At 40.8% G+C, this 21,789-nt stretch overlaps 1 protein-coding gene and 1 long non-coding RNA gene across 3 annotated transcripts in view; one reads left to right on the top strand and one right to left on the bottom strand.

Annotated features, from left to right (window-relative positions):
* LOC119623863 (uncharacterized) overlaps positions 1 to 15,673 on the bottom strand; it is a 51,086-nt gene extending 35,413 nt beyond the window's left edge. The window contains exons 1-3 of the long non-coding RNA XR_012094538.1: positions 12,599 to 15,673; positions 10,870 to 10,994; positions 9,501 to 9,675 (exon numbers count right to left, since the gene is read on the bottom strand). This is a non-coding gene — a long non-coding RNA (uncharacterized lncRNA). The remainder of the gene's footprint in view (positions 1 to 9,500; positions 9,676 to 10,869; positions 10,995 to 12,598) is intronic.
* The window catches only part of PTPRB (protein tyrosine phosphatase receptor type B), a 126,363-nt gene extending 105,062 nt beyond the window's left edge, over positions 1 to 21,301 (top strand). For both annotated transcript variants that reach the window (XM_008004016.3, XM_008004019.3), the window contains 6 exons: positions 983 to 1,117; positions 2,448 to 2,570; positions 2,763 to 2,926; positions 5,134 to 5,269; positions 12,466 to 12,586; positions 15,681 to 21,301. In XM_008004016.3, the coding sequence (XP_008002207.3) occupies positions 983 to 1,117; positions 2,448 to 2,570; positions 2,763 to 2,926; positions 5,134 to 5,269; positions 12,466 to 12,586; positions 15,681 to 15,703 (702 nt within the window). In that variant the 3' untranslated portion in view covers positions 15,704 to 21,301. The remainder of the gene's footprint in view (positions 1 to 982; positions 1,118 to 2,447; positions 2,571 to 2,762; positions 2,927 to 5,133; positions 5,270 to 12,465; positions 12,587 to 15,680) is intronic.
* Positions 21,302 to 21,789: the final 488 nt, after the last annotated feature.

The raw sequence follows: 21,789 nt of genomic DNA, 5'->3' as shown, positions 1-21,789 counted from the left end.
CCGCCACCTCGCCCGGCTAATTTTTTTTGTATTTTTAGTAGAGATAGGTTTTCACCGTGTTAGCCAGGATGGTCTCAATCTCCTGACCTCATGATCCGCCCGCCTCGGCCTCCCACAGTGTGGGGATTACAGGCGTGAGCCACTGCACCTGGCTGAGTCTGCATTTCTAACAAGCCTCTGGGTGATTTCAGTGCTGCTGGTCTGAGAACCGCACTCAGCAGCAAGAGGCTAGAGGTTGCCATGGGGCATCTAGGAGGAGAATGTCCCCCAGCAGAGAGAAAGATAAAAGATGGCTCAGCCAAGCAGGCACCACGCTGAGGATAAGTAAGGATTGGTTAGATGAGAAGCAGTGTTTGCGTGGGTGGGGGTGGCGATGGCAGGGGTGACATAATGTGGAGACCCTGAGGAAAGAGAAAGAGCTTCGAATAGAATCGACAAGGAATTGCTGTCATTGCTGGAGTGCAGAAGGAGATGAAAATATCCCGCTCTTGGACAGTGCTTTGGATTAAATAAGTCCATTAGATGGTAGACGCGCTGTTGACAGTGGTTTCTCTTCCATGATGCTTCCTGTGGATGACCTACCTTACCAAATGATTCTGACATTGATTGTCCAAACTGACTAACACTTTTCTACATTAAATAGGGAAAGAGCCTGATTACAGTCCCTCAGACAGTCTACACAAATGCACCCCTGACACACACATATAATTGAGGGTGAAGTGTTGTCTAGATCAGTGCCTGAGTCCCCCATTTGCTTTCAGAATAGACCCAGGCAAGTAAAAGGGAATGTGGCTCTTAACACTAGTTCAATGTTCTGACCTCTGTCCTTCCTGCTCCCAAGCCTTGACACTTGTGTTAGTATCTTTTTCTGAAGTCAGAGACTTGGCAGAGACCTCCCTATCATCTCATCTGAAGAACTCTTTGTTTATAGTTCTGAAGAGGCCCATTGTTTCTGACTCTCCATATTGTAAATTCATTGCAGGGCAACAACTTCAGAAGAGAATACATTGTCACTCAGGGACCGCTTCCTGGCACCAAGGATGACTTCTGGAAAATGGTGTGGGAACAAAACGTTCACAACATCGTCATGGTGACCCAGTGTGTTGAGAAGGGCCGAGTAAGTAAACAGCCTTCCTGCCATCCAAGCTTTGCTTTCTGCCACCTGGACAGAATTCTGCCCCATCATCAAAGTGCAACCCCGCAAAACCAAGTAGGGATCATGTGAGAACATTGTTAGTGACTTACGCCACTCTGTTGAAACGACTCTAATAGTAAACCCAAGTGAGGCCTCATTCTGATTCTGGGTCTAAAGTTCCAGTCAAAGCTGTTTCCATTTGAGGACTGGGATTATTGGCAGTGCCCATTACACCAAAAGATTACCTGGCCACTTGGCCAATCCATTCTTCAGTGTATGGCTGGGGGAGAGACCCAGTCAGAGTCACTGGACCTGCCCCTCCTCCCAGGAAGGGAGAAGTGAGTTGTAGACTGTGCTGGTAGACACAAAGTAAAAGAATAATCGAGACAAATTAAGCAACCCCCCCTTGTAATGCACTTATCATCCTGCACTTTATATGGTTATTTTGAGGATTAAAAGAAAGATTACGGCCGGGCGCGGTGGCTCACGCCTGCAATCCCAGGACTTTGGGAGGCTGAAGGGGTGGATCACGAGGTCAGGAGATCTCTCAGGTGAAAGCAGGAGATCAGCAAAAAAACTTAGCCGGGCGTGGTGGCAGGCGCCTATAGTCCCAGCTACTCGGGAGGCTGAGGCAGGAGAATGGCATGAACCCAGGAGGCAGAGCTTGCAGTGAGCCCAGATCACGCCACTGGACTCCAGCCTGGGCGACAGAGCGAGACTCCATCTCCAAAAAAAAAAAAAAAGGATTACATGTGAAGTGCCCAATATCTGCGCTCAGTAAATATATGCTTACAATCCTCTTTCCCTTGTCTGTGTACATGTAAAGACGAGCTTAGCTAAATGTTCTAACTTCTCAAAGATCTCTTGGCACATGGCCCACGTTAGGACAGTGACATAAAAATATGAATGAAGCAGGGCCAGGAAGACAGTGCCTTCCTGTACCCAACTAGGTATTTCTTTAGAAAGAACAATAAATTGTGAACCACAGTTTACCTGCTAGTGGAACTGAAATGCCAAGGGGGGGAAAAAAAAAAAAACAAACCTCAAGCCATATATCACTGGGCCTAAAACAATGAGTGAACCCAAAGGCTGGCGTTATTGGCGCTCCTTGTGCAGGCCCTCCCCTTCACTTGGAGCAGCACCTCAGCTTCAGCACTGGCCATGAGAAGGTTAATATAAAGTAGATGGTCAAATTGCTTTAGCAGCTGATCCCAGATTCCTAACTCAGGAAGACATCTGGAGGAGGGAAACCACAGGTTCACAAAGGAGTAACTTTTCCGGACTCACGTTTTTTCTGTCTGTCCTGTTCTAGGTAAAGTGTGACCATTACTGGCCAGCAGACCAAGATTCCCTCTACTATGGGGACCTCATCCTGCAGATGCTCTCAGAGTCCGTCCTGCCTGAGTGGACCATCCGGGAGTTTAAGATATGCAGTGTATGTTAGCTTGCTTGACTTCATTTAACAACTGAGCTTGGGGAGATGAACAAAATCTGTGAATCCCACTTTTGCTGGTTCCTCTCTTGTAGTTTCAGCCCAGCCCAGAGGAATTGTTCCATGGCTCAGTTGTCAAGCTTGAAGATTTGCACTGGACATTTCCTCTTATTATCCTGCTCTCTGGTCTTACAGGAGGAACAGCTTGATGCACACAGACTCATCCGCCACTTTCACTATACAGTGTGGCCAGACCATGGAGTCCCAGAAACCACCCAGTCTCTGATCCAGTTTGTGAGAACTGTCAGGGACTACATCAACCGAAGCCCAGGTGCCGGGCCCACTGTGGTGCACTGCAGGTACTGGGACACCTAGCAGCCAATAAAATGGCAGCCATAAGGGGGTTGTGGAAAAATATGTAAGCATGGGAAATTTGGTAGGTGGAGGATTTGTCTGGACCAACCAGCCTGCCTCACCCCCAGAGGGTTTTATAATGTTCCTCCCCTTCAGCCAACGTCATTCCTCTTCCCTGACTTCTCCTTTTTCACTTTCTCCCACTGCAGCTCTCTCTCACCCTCACTCTCCAGCCTTCTCTCTCCCTCTTGCTCTTTTCCTACTTTCTGAAATCCAAAGTCCTGATGGGAATTCCATGCTTTCCATCATCAGGCATATCACCTTCAATCTAAGTTCCCAACAACTCCCTTCCCATTCTAGCCAGGAAAGTGAGCACACAAGCTTATTCTTGCCTCTGGTCATTCTTCCATTTTGGGATGGCTTTGTCTCTCTTCTCCACCTAAGTCCTACCTATCCTTCAAGATTTATTTTCTAATCTTCCCTCCAGGTCTAGTAGCATGTCTTTGTCTATTTGTGCTGCTAAAACAAAATACCACAGACTGGATAACAAATAATAGAAATTTATTTATCACAGTCTAGAGGCTAGGAAGTCCAAAATCAAGGCACTGGCAGGTTCAGTGTCTGTTGAGAGCTTGGTCTCTGCTTCCAAGATAGTGCCTTGTCACTGTGTCCTCCAGAGCAGACAAAGGCTGTGTCCTCACATAGAGGGAGGGATGTAAGGGCAAAAGGACCTAGCTAGTTCCCTCGACCTAATCACCTCCTCCACCTCTTAATACTGTTGCACTGAAGATTAAGTTTCAACATGAATTTTTGGAGGGGACACAAACATTCAAACCACAGCATAGCAATTGCCATCTGTAGCACCTAATTTTTTCTCTTAAGTTTCTGTTCTCTTGATTTCTCTTTGCTTCAGTCTGTCCAGAAAATCAACCTAACAAGTGAAATATCTCTCTCTGGGGAGCCTGGTATTTAGCTAATTAATGTTTGCAACAACACTTTGATAGCCCTAACTGAATGGCACTAATAAATATGGAGCAGGGAATTACAGCAGTAAGAGAAATGCCAAGTGTACTCATCTCCCTCCTGTCAGCCCAGCACCCTAGGAGCCCGGCTTTCCTATGTTCTTGGAACCTTGACACTTTTAATAGGAAGGTGAGGCACTCACCTCAGAGCTTTCTGCTTTTTGAAAAATGGCAGGCATTTTTGTCTAGGACCACTGGAGAACTGTCCTTTATCTTATAAATGTGCATATCAAAAATCCCCAGATGATACAACCATTTTGGGGAGCAATTTGGCAATGCCTAGTGAAGTTGAAGGTGTTCGTGCCCATGAGCAACCCAAGAGTTCTGCTTCTAGGTTTCGACCCCTGAGAAATCTCCACATATATTCATGTTCATTGCAACACATTTTAATAGAGAAAAATTTTAAATGATCTTATTACCACTGGATTAGCAGTGGTTTATGAGAGAATTAAAAGAAATTAGATCAGCTGGGTGTGGTATATCCTGCCTGTAATCCCAGCACTTTGGGGGCCAAAGTGGGAGGATCACTTGAGGCCAGGAGTTCGAGACCAGGTTGGGCAACTATTAGGGAGATCTTATCTCTACAAATCTTTTTTAATTAGCTGGGAGTAGTTATATGCGCCTGTGGTCCCAGCTACTCAGGAGGCTGAGGTGAGAGGATTGCTTGAGCCTGGGAGGTGGAGGCTGCAGTGAGCTACGCTTGTGCCACTGCATTCCAGTCTGGGCAACAGAGCAAGACTCAGGGAGGGGAGGGGAGGGAAGAAGATCTATATGTAGTAATACAGATAAATCTGAAAATATTGAGTAGGAAAGTTGACAAAAAGATACATAAAGCATGTATATTACTGTTTCAGTAGATTTTTGAAACATAAATGTTGTTTATAGATTTACCTGTATGTAGGAAAAGTATTAAAAACATGCGTGGAAATGATACCTAGTAAGTGCAGAGCAGGACTTATGGTGGAGGACGGACAGGAAGGGAGTGGAGATGGAAGACTGTGCGGAGGTGGGATTGGGGGACTCTAGGTTAAACTTGTTTAAGAGAAAAAGAGCACACTGAGAGAAGGAAATATTCCTATCTTCTCCCATAACTGGGAAGGGAAAAGAAAGATTGTGCCAGAGTCTCCAGATGCAATCTTGAAAGGCAAATTTAATAAAAAGGCTCAATCTTCCTTTGCCATCTCTTCTAGTGCTGGTGTGGGTAGGACTGGAACCTTTATTGCATTGGACCGAATCCTCCAGCAGTTAGACTCCAAAGACTCTGTGGACATTTACGGAGCAGTGCATGACCTAAGACTTCACAGGGTTCACATGGTCCAGACTGAGGTAAGAGTTATAGACTGAAAGTTATAGGCCACCCTCCTCCCCACTATATTCCCACAAAAAAAAATATCCAGACTTTAATCTGACAAGCGGAAATAACTATGACACATTAGGAAGAGAAAAAAAGAACTGAACATAGATATTTTCTAAGACTTGTTATTTTAAAGCAAATCTCACTGGTCTTGAAGGTGCATCTTGAGGCTCATTTTAAGATAGGCTGGCAAACAAGCATAAGAACCTCAGTTAGGAAAGAAGATCCCAATCTCTTCTCTCCCCCAGCCCCACTCCCTCCACCTACAGCCCCATTTCGGGAGTGTATGTAGATTGTAAAGACCACATGCTTCCATCTGTGCAGCACTTTGACATTTGCAGGGCATTTTTGAACACGTTCTCATTAAATTTTCACAATAACCTGGCGAGACATATTATATTCCATTTCCAGACCAGAAAATGAAGGTCCATAAGCTTAAGGGCTTTGCACAAAGCCCACAGCCATGAAGTGGCTGAGGTGGCTTGGGCACTATTCTAGAGAACCCTGGGCCCTTGAGTGTGCTATAAGTGTACTAGCCTCAGGGTCAGATCTCTTCCTCAATAGAGACCAAGCATTCACTCCTCTGCATCAATGCCTTCCAAGGCTGAAGTTCTCCTACCCTCGTGTTTCACAAATTTTTCTACAACTATGTATTAAAAAAAAAAAAAAATCCATGGTTGGAAAAGTTAAAAGTTCTACATGCTTCTGTGTCCCCTCTTAGAGTCACAGTACCCAAGGACACTGCACAGACAGCAGTGCTCCACAAAAAGAGAGCCCTCCTGCAGCCATGGCCCCGCTTTGAGCTTTGTTGAACCCACTACTTCCAAAACCATCTTGACCTCTGAATTCTTTTCTTGTGCAGCACATATTAATATCCTGCATTCAAGCCAGCAACAATTGAACCAGAGAAATTAAAATAAAAATTAAAAATATCCTGCAGAACTCACATTTGGCAAAACAATGGCATCATTGCCTCCTGCAGGCAGGATCCTCTGCCACCACTATTGTCCTGGGCTGGGAGTACTTTCATTATAACAATGATTCCACCATATTTTGAATGTTTTATTATGAAATTGTTTTAAAAAAATACACCAAACATGGCTGGGTACAGTGGCTCATGCCTGTAATCCCAACGCTTTGGGAGGCCCAGCAGGGGCAGATCACTTGAGACCAGGAGTTGGACACCAGCCTGGGCCACATGGCAAGAGCCCATCTCCACAAAAAATTTTTAAAAAGAAAATACACAAAACTAGGAAAAATAGTATGTGAGTTTCCATGTACCCAAACCCCAGCTTCTACAATTATCAGTATTCTGTGTTCTTTTCCCATCTCTATCCCACATTTAATGTTCCCCTACCCCATGGCATTACACCATTGAAATATTTTAAAGCAAATCCCACTTACCACATTATTTCATCCTTAAATACACATATACATGTATATACATATGTATGTGTACCCATGTACACATGTAATGTCATATTGCATATGTGTGTACATGTATGTGTGCATATATGTGCATGTGTATATGTGTACATTTGTATGGATATATGTGATATTACATATATTGCATATATACATATGGGTATATATGTGTGTGTACGTGTGAACATGTGTGTGTATATATATGTATACATATATTTGATAAGGAGTCTTTAAAATTATGACCACAATGTCATTATCACATCTGTGTCTTAACCATAATTCCTAAATATCATCTAATATCCAGTCAGTATTTAAATTTCCCTAATTATCTCAAAAAAAATTACTTTTTATAAAAAAGCTATGGTTGGCTTTCATTAGAATCCAGAGTTTACATATTTCATTTGGTTGAAGTGTCTCTGAAATATTTTTTAATCTATAATCCTCCCTCCCATTTGTTTTCTATGACATTTATTTGTTAAAGAAGCCAGCTCATTTGTTCGGTAGATTTTCCCACATTCTAGATGTGGCTGATTGCTTTTTCATGGTGGTAATGTATTCCTTTACTCCCCATGGATTTTGTCAGCTGGTGGTTAGATCTGGAGGCCTGATTAAACTCAATGCTTCATGGGTGGTGCTGAGGGCTTTCTGTTGCATGACATCAGAAGGCAGATCACCATGTCTGTCTCTCTTTCAGCACTGAGAAAACTGACGATGAGTTCAGGGAGTGTCAGCCTGAACCCTTCATTATCCCCATCAACCTTTCACTTAATGGTTTTAGCAGTCACTGATGACCTCCGCCTAGCTCTGTCATTTCATCAAAGGCTGCAGAATTATATTACCCTGTATCATAATTATTAACCTTCAGCTTTCTCCAAACTATACATTCCTAGAGGATGGGAACCTGTTTTCCTTCTCTAGATCCTCAATATTTTTTAATCTTTTAAATGAACAAATATCCTACACTTATGTTGCTAAAAAGTCAGCATTAATATTTTGTTAGTTTACTGTCACTTTCACAATTTGTAACTTGGGGAAGAGGAGGTTATATTGTAAATAGTCTCAAACTGTGTGTATTTATGTGTGTCTGTGTGTGTGCGCGTGCTCTAGTAATTGTCAGAGGATCCTTGGGCCATGTATCACTTCCATACACCTGCCCCAAACTCATGATGCATTTTGGCAACTAGGAGGGACTCTACTGTCAATATAACTGGCTGACTTTCAGAGCAGAGGTAACACAATGTTCCGCTTCCTCCTTCTCCTTAGAAATAACTCCATCTTTTCCCTGTTCTGTTCTCCTTTTCCTCCTTCCTCACTGAGGATGCTGTGGCTTAGTGCCTCAGCTTGTCTTCTTAATGTTTGAGTTCCCCAAGGTTCTGTCCTCAAGGCACCACCCTTTCTCTCAGTCTTCATTCTTTGTGATATTCTCCATTCCCATACATACTCATGTTACCCAACTCTAATTCTCCTGTCTCCACATACCTGTAAGTGCCTGCCTACCAGATGGATTCCCCCAGAAGCCTTACAGCCATCTAACTTCAAAAAGATCAAAGCCAAACTCATTCTCTTTCTTTCAAAAAACCAAACAAAACAACAAAAACATTCCTCCTGCTCTTGCACCTTCCAGTTTCATTTAATAGTATCACCATCCATGTGTTTGCCCAAGCCAGGGAGCTGACTTCTTATATTTTTTAAGGGATGGGGTCTCATTATGTTGTCCAGACTGGACTCAAACTCTGTGCTCAAGCAATCTTCTACAGTTGTGCACCACCACACCTGGCATGCTTACATGCATGGATATGTGCATTTATTTATTATTTCTATTTTTTGTTTGTTTATTTATGTGGTGAGACAAGATCTCACTATGTTAACCATGCTAGACTCAAACTCCTGGGCTCAATGGCGTGGATTTCTTTTCCTCCAGTTTCCACATCCAAGCAGTCACGAAGTCCTTTCCTTCCCTGGGAGCCAGCCCCTCATCCCACTGCCACTGCCCTTGCACAGTCCTTTATCAACTCTCATTAGCCCTGCTAATAAGTAGCCTCCTAGTGGGTCTCCTGCCTTCAGTTCTGCCCTAATGATCCCTTCATCACCACTGCCACCATCAAAGTTCCCTTGCTGACTCTGTCAGCTCCCTGCAAAAAAATCGTGAAAAGCTCACCACTGCTTGTAAAATGAAGTTCAAACCTCATCCTGGGTACAAGCCTCTTTATAACCTGGCCCCAACTTACTCCTCCAGCTTCATGTCATTGTACTAGCCACCACCAGTGATTAGGGTCTGCCAAATTAAGGAAGGTTTACCCACCTGGGCCAGAATCCACTTTCAGTCTTTCCATCACAATGAAATAAACATTGCAGTAAGAAAAAATTTTCTATCTCTCCCTTTTTTCTCAATCACACAAAATTCCAAATGCTATCCAGGTATTAGGTTGGTGCAAAAGTAATCATGGTTTTTGCCATTACTTTTAATGCCATTAACTGCATTTTAATGGCATTTAAATGCATAAATTTCATTTAATGGCATTTAATTGCATAAACCATGATTACTTTTGCATCAACCTAGTATCATCTGCCTTGCTTTAAGCGTCTGCTGAAGTTGAGTTGTTTCTACAGGCTCAGAATCCCTGGTGCTAGAGCTTGCATCTGGTAATCGGAGTGGGTGCAGAGGAATGTAATCTGTGGCTGAACCCCTGTGGGTGACTATTTCAGCAAAAGACAGAGGACATTTGGACCCCTTGTATTATTTTTCTGAGTCCATGGTGACAGTGAACTTCAACTTACCTCTGTCTTTATTTGAGATACAAAGGGATGCAGGTCTTCACAAGTTTTCAAACAGCAAGCATTTCTAAACGAAGAGGCATCGGTCAGGGGATTTATGAGTGTCCCTTCTTCTTTTACGCTGCTTTGAGGAAAATTTGCAGCCTGACCCTAAGAGAGACACTCAGGGAGCAATAACCTGTTAAAGAACAATAGATGATAGTCACAGTCTCGATCTCATTTGCTTCTGCTGGGAAGGAAACACTGAGATGTTGTAGGACTAAGGACCTCAGGTTCCATTTGGGGCATTGTTCGAGGGGTTTCCCATGACCCACGCACTAGACTTCTCACGATTTCCAGAATATATGTGAAATGTTATGTTATGTTGCCTTACTTCTTTGCTTGAATTCTTATAAATATCACCTTTTCTCTTTAGCTCGATAATTTCCTCCCCTCAAAATGAACCTAATGGCTTTTTCTTCTGTATGAAACCTTATACACAATTGTATCTTACGTTTATCATCTTATAGGTGTTTGTTCACTAAATACTAAGCCATGCGCTCAGGGATCACAAAAAGACTATAATCCTATCAATAATATCTAATACTCCAAATATTGATGAAATTGAATGGAATTGAATGTGTCAACACTAAGCCAAGCCTTCACCAGTTAACAAAAAATTATCTTTTGTGATCTGAGATTCATATATTAGGCTTTGTCTACTTTTCATTAAGAATAAAGTGAGAAGCACATTAACAATCTCACCGTTTTAGAGTAATCATTTTCAAAGAGACATTCTATTGGGAAAAGAAGAATTTATATTTAAGACAAGGCAAATTAATAGATATTAACTTGTTTCAAAGCCCATGGTGAATCATTGTTAAAGAATTTATTAATAGGCCACAGCACAGATGTACTAGAGTTCATTCACAGCTTACCTCTAAGGTCCCAAAGTAATTTAATATCCCAGTAGAAGTGAAAAAACGAATAATGCTTTGGGTGGGAGGGAACAGGGAGGTTTCAGTCTATAATTTGGTGGATCCTTTTTAAGGTAGCGAAAAGACACTGCTTTATACTAACAACCATTCTCAGATACCTTTCTCAGATTTTCAAGATTGAGACTGCATATAACATTCATAATAAATGACAAAGGTCTGTGAGCAGAGAATAGTTATCAGTATTATTGCAGGCCTCACTTCTTGTTGATCTGGTTGTTTAAAATGTCCTTTTCTAGGCTGGGGACAGTGGCTCACACCTGTAATCCTAGCACTGTGGGAGGCCAAAGGAGGAACATGGCTTGAGGCCAGGAGTTTCAGACCAGCCTGGGCAACAGAGCAAGACCCTGTCTCTAAAAAAATTTTTTTTTAATTTATCTAGGCCTGATGGTCCATACCTATAATCCCAGATACTCAGGAGACTGAGGTGTGAGAATCACTGAAGACCAGGAGTTCAAAGCTGCAGTGAGCTATGGTTGTGTCACTGTACTCCAGCTTAGGCGACAGAACAAGACCCCGTCTCCTTAAAAAAAAAAAAAAAATTAAATGTTCTTATCTATTGATTATACCAGACCTACCTTATATAGTCCCATGGATAGATGACCAGGCTAGCTTCCAATCAAGTGCCAAACCATAAAAATAAGTACCTGTTTACTTGGAAAGATTGTTAGTGAGGAAAGACCTAATTGTTCTACTTTGTGTCTCAAACCTCTAAAATACTTTAAGACTGACTACACTGATTGCCTTAAACACAAGGTCTGGAAATATTTTTCAATATCCATCTGACTGACATCAATCTATATCCTTTAATGGACAAAGGATGTTGGCTATAAAAGAGACCTTTGCCTCCTTGTTTATTAAGTAGGAAAACTGGGATCCCAAGAAGCCTGATGGCTCAGCCTAGGCTGGCTGGAGGCTGCCGAGAGCCCACAATTCATGACTCCCTCTGGGCCGTTGCTATATCAGCAAGGGAAAGTTCCGCAGAAATCCATTTCCTTGTAAGAGAACTCAGGGATTATAAGGAAGGGGGCCCAATGCACAAGCTTGGCTGCCTGTGGCTGAGACACAGTGGTCAGTGGAGGTCTTTATGGTCACCAAAGCACTGACTCTTCTATATCTATTTATATTTCAAAAATAGTAAATTCTCAAATAGCCAACAGGTGGATCTGTCCTCACTATGTAACCTTTGCAGTTCTCTGCAGTCAGCCAACATCTTTGAGATTCTTCCACGTGGCAAACTCAGATGCTGAGAGAACAGAGGTGGATAAGACACTGGCCTTGCACTCAAAGAACTAACAGTCCAGCGGGGCTTATTGTACACACCTCCCTTTGTTCACTATGTTCCTAGAATAAAGGGAACAAACCAGCAGAGTATGCAGAGAAATGATTTTCTCATTCAGTAATGCAATGAAATTGGGATTCATATAAGAAAACTGGTGTAGTGAAAAAGACATGACTTTGAGGTCACATCTCCAAGATCAAATCCTGGAGCCCCATATCTTAGCTGTGTGACCTTGGAGAAGTTACTTTTGAGTCTCAGTTTATACTGACAATTATATTTACTTCACAAGGTTGCTGAAATCATTAAATGAGATAATTTATGTAAGCTACATAGCAGTGTCTGGCGTTCGTTCATCTACTGAATTTGTGAAGGATCTACTATGTACTAGACACAGTTGTAGGCTCTCACAGAACATACTATATACACACACACACATATACACATAAATACATATACATAAATATATACACAAATATACATATATACACATAAATATAATAAGAATGAAAAATGCCACCTCTCTGCCCATTATCACTGTTCTCTTTTCAGTGGTAGTAAAAGACATTCTTTTATTTACCAGAGACCGTTAGTGATGATCAAGAAATTTGCTAACTATATAGAATTCCATTATTGTCAATAGTTTGTGAGAGTTTCTCATCTTTCTCATGCATGAGAACAGGCTCTCCTCTGACATGTTTCTGCTTTTCCACAGTGTCAGTATGTCTACCTACATCAGTGTGTAAGAGATGTCCTCAGAGCAAGGAAGCTACGGAGTGAACAAGAAAACCCCTTGTTTCCAATCTATGAAAATGTGAATCCAGAGTATCACAGAGGTAGGCACTTACTTTACTCACTTCCAAGTTCCTTCATCAAGATATGGTCAATCTGGCCAGGCACAGAGGCTTACACCTGTAATCCCAGCACTTTGGCAGGCTGAGGCAGGATGATCACTTGAGCCTAAGAGTTTGAAACCAGCCTGGGCAACATAGGGAGATCCCGTCTCTACAAATAACTAAAAAAAAAAAAAAAAAAAAAAAAAAAATCAGACAGACAGACATCATGGCACATGCCCATAGTCCCAGTTACTTGGGAGGCTGAGGGGGAGGATCGCTTGAGCTCGGGTGGTCAAGGCTGCATTGAGCTAAGATCATACCACTGCACTCTAGCCTGAGTGACAGAGCAAGATCCTGTCTCAAAGAAAAAAGAGAAAGATTCTAGCTGGGTGCAGTGGCTCATGCCTACAATACCAGCACTTTGGGAGGCCAAGGCAGGCAGATCACCTGAAGTCAGGAGTTCGAGACCAGCCTGGCCAACATGGTGAAACCCCCATCTCTACTAAAAATACAAAAGAGCCAGGCATGGTGGCTCATACCTGTAATCCCAGCTACTCAGGAGGCTGAGGCAGAACTGCTTGAACCCAGGAGGCAGAGGTTGCAGTGGGCCGAGATCCTGCCACTGCACTCCAGACTGGGCAACAAGAGTAAGACTTTGTCTCAAAAAAAAAAGAAAGAAAGAAAGAAAGAAAAAGAAACGAAGAGAAAGGAGAGGAGGAGAGAAGAAAAGAGAAAAAAGAAAAAGAAAAGAAAAATATTCTGGAAACCATTAATAACTTAAAGCTCTTCCAATGTACACCACCCATTTCTTCTCCTAGACACAAAGAGTGGCAACAGGGAAGAGAGGGAGGGTGGGGAGGGGGTTCCTGCAGCTGAGCAGCAGTTTCACAAGGTATCTCTTCCAGCCTAGCAGAGGATGCTGCTACGAAGGACTCTGCTTAGCCTTTCTTTTCCAAGCAATAAGCTTCACCACTGGGCAGGATGCTTTGAAATCACAACTAGTTCAAGTTGTAAAATCCCTTTGGAAAAGAATTTGGCAATCAAGGTATTGGGGTCCTTCATATGTTCTTATCTTGTGACCCTGTATTTCTCCTACCACCCTACATATGAAAAAAAAAGTATTATGCATGAAGCTTTTCGTAGTTAAAAAGTTTGACAAGCCTGGGCAGCAAAGTGAGGCCCCTTCTCTACAATAAATTTAAAAATTAACCAGGCGTGGTATGCTCCTGTAGTCCCAGCTACTTGGGACGCTGAGGCAGGAGAATCACTTGAGCCCAGGAGTTGAAGCCTGCAGTGAGCTATAATTGTGCCTCTGCACTTCACCTGGGTGACAGAGCAAGACTGTATCTCAAAAACAAACAAACAAACAGGTTGGGCATAGTGGCTCACGCCTGTAATCCCAGCACTTTGGAAGGCCAAGGCAGGTGATCAGCTGACGTCAGGAGCTCAAGACCATCCTGGCCAACATGGCGAAACCCCATGTCTACTAAAATACAAAAATTAGCTGGACGTGGTGATGTGCACCTGTAGTTCCAGCTACTTAGGGGGCTGAGGCAGGAGAATTGCTTGAACCTGAGAGGTGGAGGTTGCAGTGAGTCAAGATCATGCCAGTGCACTCCAGCCTGGGCCACAAAGCAAGACTCCATCTCAAAAAACAAACAACCAAAAAGAATGCTATTTTTGAGGACATTATAATAACATGGGTATTTATTATAAATAAAAAAGCAAGACTCCATCTCAAAAAACAAACAACCAAAAAGAATGCTATTTTTGAGGACATTATAATAACATGGGTATTTATTATAAATAAAGAAAACAGGACATAAAACAAACAAAAATAATGCATAAGGAAAAAGAAGAATGGGAGAAAATATAAATCTCCCTGAACATTAGAAAAATCTATTTTTCCTTCTTTTGTATTTCATAAATGTTCTAGAATAAGGATGTAACACTTTTCAAATGGGAAATTCAATAGAAAAAACCTCACAAGGCACAGTTTTGATCAAGCAATTATTACGTGACAAGAGAAGGGTCCTCATGCCTCGTCTTAACTCTAGGCCATCATGAAGACCTAAGTTATCACATAGGCTAATTGCAAATGTGAAGGAGGATTGTATTAGCTATCTGTTACTGCCTAACAAATTACCCCAACATTTAGCAGTTTAAATCAGCATTTATTATCTCACTGGTGGTTCTGGCCCAGAGTCTTTCAGGAGGTTGCAGTCAAGCCTTACAAGGGGGCTGCCATTATCTGAAGGTTTGACTGGGGCTGGAGGAGTCACTTCACAATGGCTTGCTCACATGGCTGTGGGCAGATGCAGCTGCAATTCCTTGCCATGTGGACTGATATCTCTATAAATCAGATAATCTTACTTTGACAAACATTTCATACCCTCTTATCTCTGTTTCTAAATGATCTTCAATTGGCAGTGTCTCCTAACCTTTTACTTAGTTCTCTGTACCACCCAGCCTAGCCAGTATGTTAATGAGTTAACAATCTGTAAAGCACAAATAAAGAGCTACTATTTAGAGGAGTCCTTTGTAAATCAGATAATTCTTTTGTACTAAAATAATTACCCCCCAGTTAATCTGTATAGTAAATTAAGGTTTTTGCATGGGAGATTCCTTAAGAGGCTTCAGTATAGAGCAAGTTCTGAGGGATCTTGGAGGTTCCTCTGTCTTGTTTTGACTTGAGAATCTTTTTTCAGAGTAACCTTGGGCACTCCTGAAAGAAGCTAACTATGGTATAGAAAAGGATAACCACCAGGTACCTGAAGGCTAAGATTCAGGTCCAAACTCTCAAACTAACTAGCTTTAACAAGCTGTGTAACCCTGAGTAAGTTACTCTGACTCTCTGGGCCTATGGCTGCATCCATAAAAACAGAGGTGATGGACTAGAATCACTAGTCCCTTCCAAGTCTAATATTCTGTGTTTCTAAATGGAATGACCTGGTCCCAGTAGGCATGGCCTCATCTTAAACTAGGTTGAGCTATGTATTTCTGCTGGTCTTTCACATTGGTAATTTTCATAAACAGAACAAACAATTATGACACACCCTGCGGCAGTCTCTAATTACAGTGTTCTTCCTTTCAGATCCAGTCTATTCAAGGCATTGAGAATGTACCTGAAGAGCTCCTGGATAAAAATTATTCACTGTGTGATTTGTTTTTAAAAACTTGCTTCATGCCCTACAGAGGTGCCAGCTATTTCTGTTGATACTATGTATAATTTATTAATCTGGAGAATGTTTAAAATTTTATATAATTTAAAGGTAACAGATATTGTACATAGTTGTATTTTATAGTTTCCTCTGTAAATATGTATTTTTCATGTTTAATATTAAGCTTTATATAATACTATTTTTCCACACTAAAGTGTTCATGACTTGTTCTACATAAACTAATTCAACCTGTGTGACAGGACTACTGGTAAAATGTGTATGGAGGTGGTGGCAGAGACAATCCCTTGGGCCATGTTTTCTACCTGTTTTGATATTCACTGGACAGGACAAAGGGCAGGGCTAGAGAGAGCAAATACTATGTCTAGCTTTGCTGCATTGCTGTCCCATGAATCTCGAGAGCCAACGGGCGTGTCCTAAACATGCTATTAGGACAAATGTAACAGTCAAAAAAAGGATTATAGGGAGAAAAAAGAATTAAGCAGTAGCAAAGCTGAACTGGATGGTTGTGTCTGAACTAGTTGCTCTCTCTTTCTCCTACCAGGGATTCAAGCCAAAGTGGTTAGCTCAGGGATCATGTAACTTGCAGTGCAAGCCCAGGATGTAGGATGCAGGGTTGAGGGTTCTGAGAATGATTCCAGACAGAAGTGATTAATTCCTTTTGTTAAGAAGATGCCAGCTGTACCCAGACTGAAAACATAACATGCAAAGCACCATCTATAGTGATTAGAGATCCTCTCATTGCATTCATAGTGTGAACATCCACACCCATACTGTAATGTGTTTATGCACACTAGTTTTTGTCTCATTTTCAGTGGTCTCCATTCCTAGAAAAGTCACAATGATCCATTCCTACTTGATTTCCCATTAAAAGAATATTATGGTGGCAGACTGTGCCTGATTAAAAGACTTAATGCCAACATTTTCATAGAAATGACTACAGACATCATATATAATAAATTTAAAAACAACAGCCAAAACAAAAACAGTGGTCTTTAGTAAAATTTTCAAAAACCTTTTTAGTAAATTAATGAAGTCAAAATATCAAGTAGTCACCCAAAGTTGCATTTAATAACAAAAGGTACTATGTACTGTACCAAGTTTACCTTCAGTATTTGTACCTTACTGTGACTATAACAAACTCCAGTGAGTGAGAAAGTGGGTATTTCCTTCATCAAGGTCCAGTTCCGAGAGCATTCCTGGGAAAAATTTGAAAGGCATTTGTATGGAATCTTCATAGAGACCTGAGAAGATGAGCTGGAGATGTTTGCCTTTTTCATACTGCAAATTTTTCTATAATAAACTTGGGAATTAGAGGTCAAGTTTGTTGATGGCATAGCTTCCTTTGCAGAAAGAGTACATTTTTTTTCAAAGTATGTATTTTTGTAATCTACCATAAAGTCCCATAATACAGTGAATGTAATTGACATAATAATTGAAAATCATTGACTATACCTAAAATAGTTATTTATAATTAAATAACTCTACACCCAATCTGGAAATTTTTCCAGGGTTATTTGAAGTTTGCAAAAACGTGAAGCATAATCTTAAGTTTCAAAGTTTCACAGTTTCATTGTGCTCAATGCCCTTGTGAAATGACAGTCTTAGGCTCTGATTCTGTATCAAGGAACTAAGCGGATCTTCTGGAAATGAAAAGGAACAACATATGTGTAAGTGCAGTAGATGGACCACCAGTGAGAAAATAGAGGTCAGAGATTTACAACGTGTGGCATCTATTAGAAATCACCTTTCCTACATGGAAAAGAAAAAGCAAGAAAAAAAGCAGAATTTTACAGTAGTGTTGCTTGATGCAAAGCACATTAATGCCTGGAAGGATACATTCATTTTTGACTTTTCATTCACTCAGAAAACTTTTAGTAAGTGCCTGCAACCTGCTAGGCACTGTTCCAGAATCTACCCATTTCTACTCACATAAAGAGAATCCTCATAAAGTTAGGGCTGTTGTTACTACCTTCAGTTGAATTTAAAAGAGCCTCATCAAGCGAATGGGATAACTGAGCCGGTCTAGGACAGTGGTCACCTTCCACAGGCCACACACTGGAAAGTGCTAATGCTACTTCAATAGCAAACCTCTGGATCTAGAAGAGAGAGCAATTAATTGCACAAATCAGGAATTAAAATCATAAAAAACCTATACATCTGTAACAGTAAATAACACTCCCGTACCCTGGCAACATCTAGGGTAGTATCAGAATTATGTAAGTGGACATGACAGGGAAAAATTGTAGGTTTTTAAAGTCTAATCCAACCCAGGAAATGTCTATTCCTACCCTACACTCAATTTTAAATCTCCTTAACAACAAATATTTCACTATTCACTCCTGCTCCTGGGAAGACTAAATACATTAATTGATTTATTTATTAAATTTAGGAGAAAAAAGTTTTCCTTGACATTCAGCTCCATTGGATTTATTTTCATTTAATTGCATCATGTGTTATATCTTGGTAAACACTCCATCTCCTGTCTTGGTGGACATCCTGTCTGTACACCTGTGCAATACACTTTAATCATCAAGGCTTCAAAGTGCTTTTGAGCTATCAAATCTTGGGAGAGTCCCATCTAGCATCTTAATAATTATTTTTCCAAGTTCGTTATAATTAACTCCTTTAATCTCATCTCATTAAATCAATTTTGTATTATTATTTGTGGTGTTCTCTGGAAAGCAGCCAATTGTTCAGCTCTTGAATCAGAATTTTCAAAGACTCACCTCTCTTACCTGGGCTTGCACGTATTTGTCCTAAGTAATTCTCTATCCCTTAAACCTCTGAGTCCCTCTGTTTTATTAGTTGCCCCACTCCTCCCAGTTGAAAATGTTTGTTTTCCCAATTGAATGTGATTTTTATCTACTGTTCATATTATCTTTTATACTCATAAGTATAATTTCACAATCCTTTCAGGTTCCACATCATCAAAAAGATGACCATAATTTCCCCTTTTTTTTGAAACGGAGTCTCGCTCTGTCGCCCAGGGTGGAGTGCAGTGGAGCAGTCTCAGCTCACTGCAACCTCCGCCTCCGGGGTTCAAGTGATTCTGCCTCAGCCTCCTGAGTAGCTGTAATTACAGGTGCCTGCCACCATGCCTGGCTAATTTTTGTGTTTTCAGTAGAGATGGGGTTTCACCATGTTGGCCAGGTTGGTCTCAAACTCCTGACCTCAGGTGATCCACCCACCTCAACCTCCCAAAGTGCTGGGAATACAGGAGTGAGCCACCACACCTGGCCAATTGCACTTTTAAATACTAAAAGGCACACAGCACACAGACATTTTTGGGGCAGTTTTCTTTGGGAGGGTCTTTGATAAATTTTGTAATCACCTTTTGGAAGAAAGTCCAAAATGACATGTGAAAATAATATTAAACCATTTAGCAGATGTCCAGCAATATAAAAATAGACCTCACATGCTACCCTTCACAGGCTGATTCTCTTGCCTTGGTGTCTAAGGATCCAATTTCTTATGTTAAATATTTTCCTTACCTTTTGCAATAATATTATTGGCCATATGCTAAATTCTCATTCACTTAGCTTTCTGAGAATTCTTTGACATTGGAATCCTGAAATAATAAAGCTACCAGATCTGCACAACAGCAGTGGTAGTATCTGAGCCCAAACTCTGGGACACTCTAGAGTTTTAGTTTACAAATATGAGCCAGACCAAACCTGACCTGGTGAAAATCAATAGGTAATAAGTTGCTTGTATATGTTAGCAGTTCAAGGGCTTTCTGGGTTCCATTTCATTGGGGAAATGAAAATATTATATCTGCTTAGCCAAGATAGAGTGGCAATAAGGAATGACTGATCCTCCTCCAAGTTGCAGTGAGCAAGCCCTCAAGCCTACCTCATTCCTGAAGAGTTGAAGGAGAAAATGCTGTGCTAATTTTCTGCACTGCTATTTTTAACCTGAAATTTAGAATTACATCAGGTATTCAAAGAATGTTCCCTATCAAAGGAAAATCGGTAAACGATGACTGCAAAAAGCAAGTGAAATGATGCAAAGAGAAAATACTTGCAAAAGAGAATCTAACCAAGACATCATCAGGAAGATAAAACGGCATCTCTTCTTTGTGGCCTGGGTGTGCTTGGACAATCCTGTCATATGTTTCTATTAGGACATGTTGCCCTTTTGAGGATTCACTCTGACTACGCTGGCCAGATGGTTTAACTGATTAAACAATTGAATCAATTTATTTTGCTTTTTGAATTGACCAGATATTTAACTAAATGTACTGGGTTTGGCATTTTAGACACACTGCCTTAGATTCTTGTAGAGAATGATGACTTTGAAAATGTTTGGCCATTTTAGTTAAAATGCAGGGTAACATTTGATGCAGCCATGATAACAGGAAAAATCTGTTCTGTTCTAAAAATGTTTCTAGCAATAGAAGTATTTCTGGCTAAGAGAATACTCTTGACTTGTAGGGAGGCTCCCTTGGAATAAATGCATGCAACACAAATAAGGCATTTTATTTTTTAAAAGATTGCCTATATAAGATACACTTATTAAATAAAGAAATTGTTGGTGAATGCTCTGAAAATAGAGGCTTATGTAAGGGAAATAAGAGATTAACAGGTTTACCAAAGATTATTTTTATAACCTGTATGCCAATTCACATGATCTTACATAAGACACCAAAATAAGTTATTCAAAACTGTGAATAATGTCAGACAAATGCAATGTGTCCCTTCTAGAACAGTCACAAAAAGGATTGGTTATAACCGTTTTAATAAATACTATCCTCACCCCAAGAACAAGCTTTCAGTTATGTGGAGATGTTGTAATACCTGTGTGCATAGATAAGCACCCCCATCAAGAAAGGAATATGTGCAATTGTGGCTTTAAGAGTTTGTGGCACAGCTGGACAGCATTCCATCTGCAGGTTAGTAGGAAAGCCTGTACCAGCCTTTGTGGAATGTCCTAGTCTGCCACATTGACAAGAGGGTGCACCAATGCTCTACTGGAAGAGTATTTCTGGTTTTCTGTGCAGGACTGTTGGGCTTATAAATTCTTCAAGAACAAGGACCAAGTCTTTAATCTCATCTCTACTCCTACTTTGTGGAAATTAGCGCACAGCTCACAGGCATTCTACACACACTTCTTGAAATTGCTCCTGACCTCATATTTTGGATGTTAGGTAGTCAGTGTCCAATAATACTGTTGTCCATGGAGGTTAATCTAGCTGTTCCTTCATTTGTGTGAAGCATAAATAATGTAAGTAAATACAGCAACTGAACTTTTTATGTTCTATAATAGAGCACTTTTAAGTTTTTAATATCATTTATTATTTCTCTGAAAATCCAGTTAAGATGGCAGTAGATGATTCTATTTTTTCATACTATAGCATCCACCCACAATATTGTGTTTCTAACTGTATTTGAACAAAGAACTTCCTTAGTCTTTCAATTTAAATTATGTATTTGCTTAATATATTTTTATATTTGTAACTGTGGTTAAAAAAAAATCTATAAAGCATCTTGCATACATTCTCACTAGTATAGGAATAAAACTGCAGTTTGTTGAAGGAGAGTGTTCTGTTTTCTATTCACCTGCTCCTCATTTATCAATTTTTGTCATCTGTCTGTTCAGAAGAAAGGTCAAAAGTGACTGCTTTAAAATGAGAAAAGTCTTCCACGACATTATCATGAAGAATATAGTTGTCTTAACCTTTAGTCACGTAAGTACTGAGTTGGTTACGTACAGTATTGTGTACATATACTTGACTCTCCAGCTGTCTCCAACTAAATTCCTGTTTTCAGTTCTTTACTTCATTAATAACCAAAATGTCACCTGTTACCAACAGTGTTGGTGTACTCTCAGAGGTACTGCCCTGGTTGGATCGCCACTGAGCCCTTCAGAGACACTTTAGACATTTGCGGACAGTGTGACATTTGGTAAAGAGACGCCGTGCCTATTTCCAGAGTCATGAGTTTGCCCTTTTGCCTTTTTCATATTTTAGTGGAAAGATCACTGTCCTTCACAACTCCAATATTTCATTTTTCTATAACTTGC

The sequence above is a fragment of the Chlorocebus sabaeus genome, chromosome 11 (assembly GCF_047675955.1).
Source record: "Chlorocebus sabaeus isolate Y175 chromosome 11, mChlSab1.0.hap1, whole genome shotgun sequence".
Classification (NCBI taxonomy): domain Eukaryota; kingdom Metazoa; phylum Chordata; class Mammalia; order Primates; family Cercopithecidae; genus Chlorocebus; species Chlorocebus sabaeus.
The sequence above is the reverse complement of the archived record's forward strand: the minus strand, read 5'-3'. Positions and strand labels throughout refer to the sequence as shown.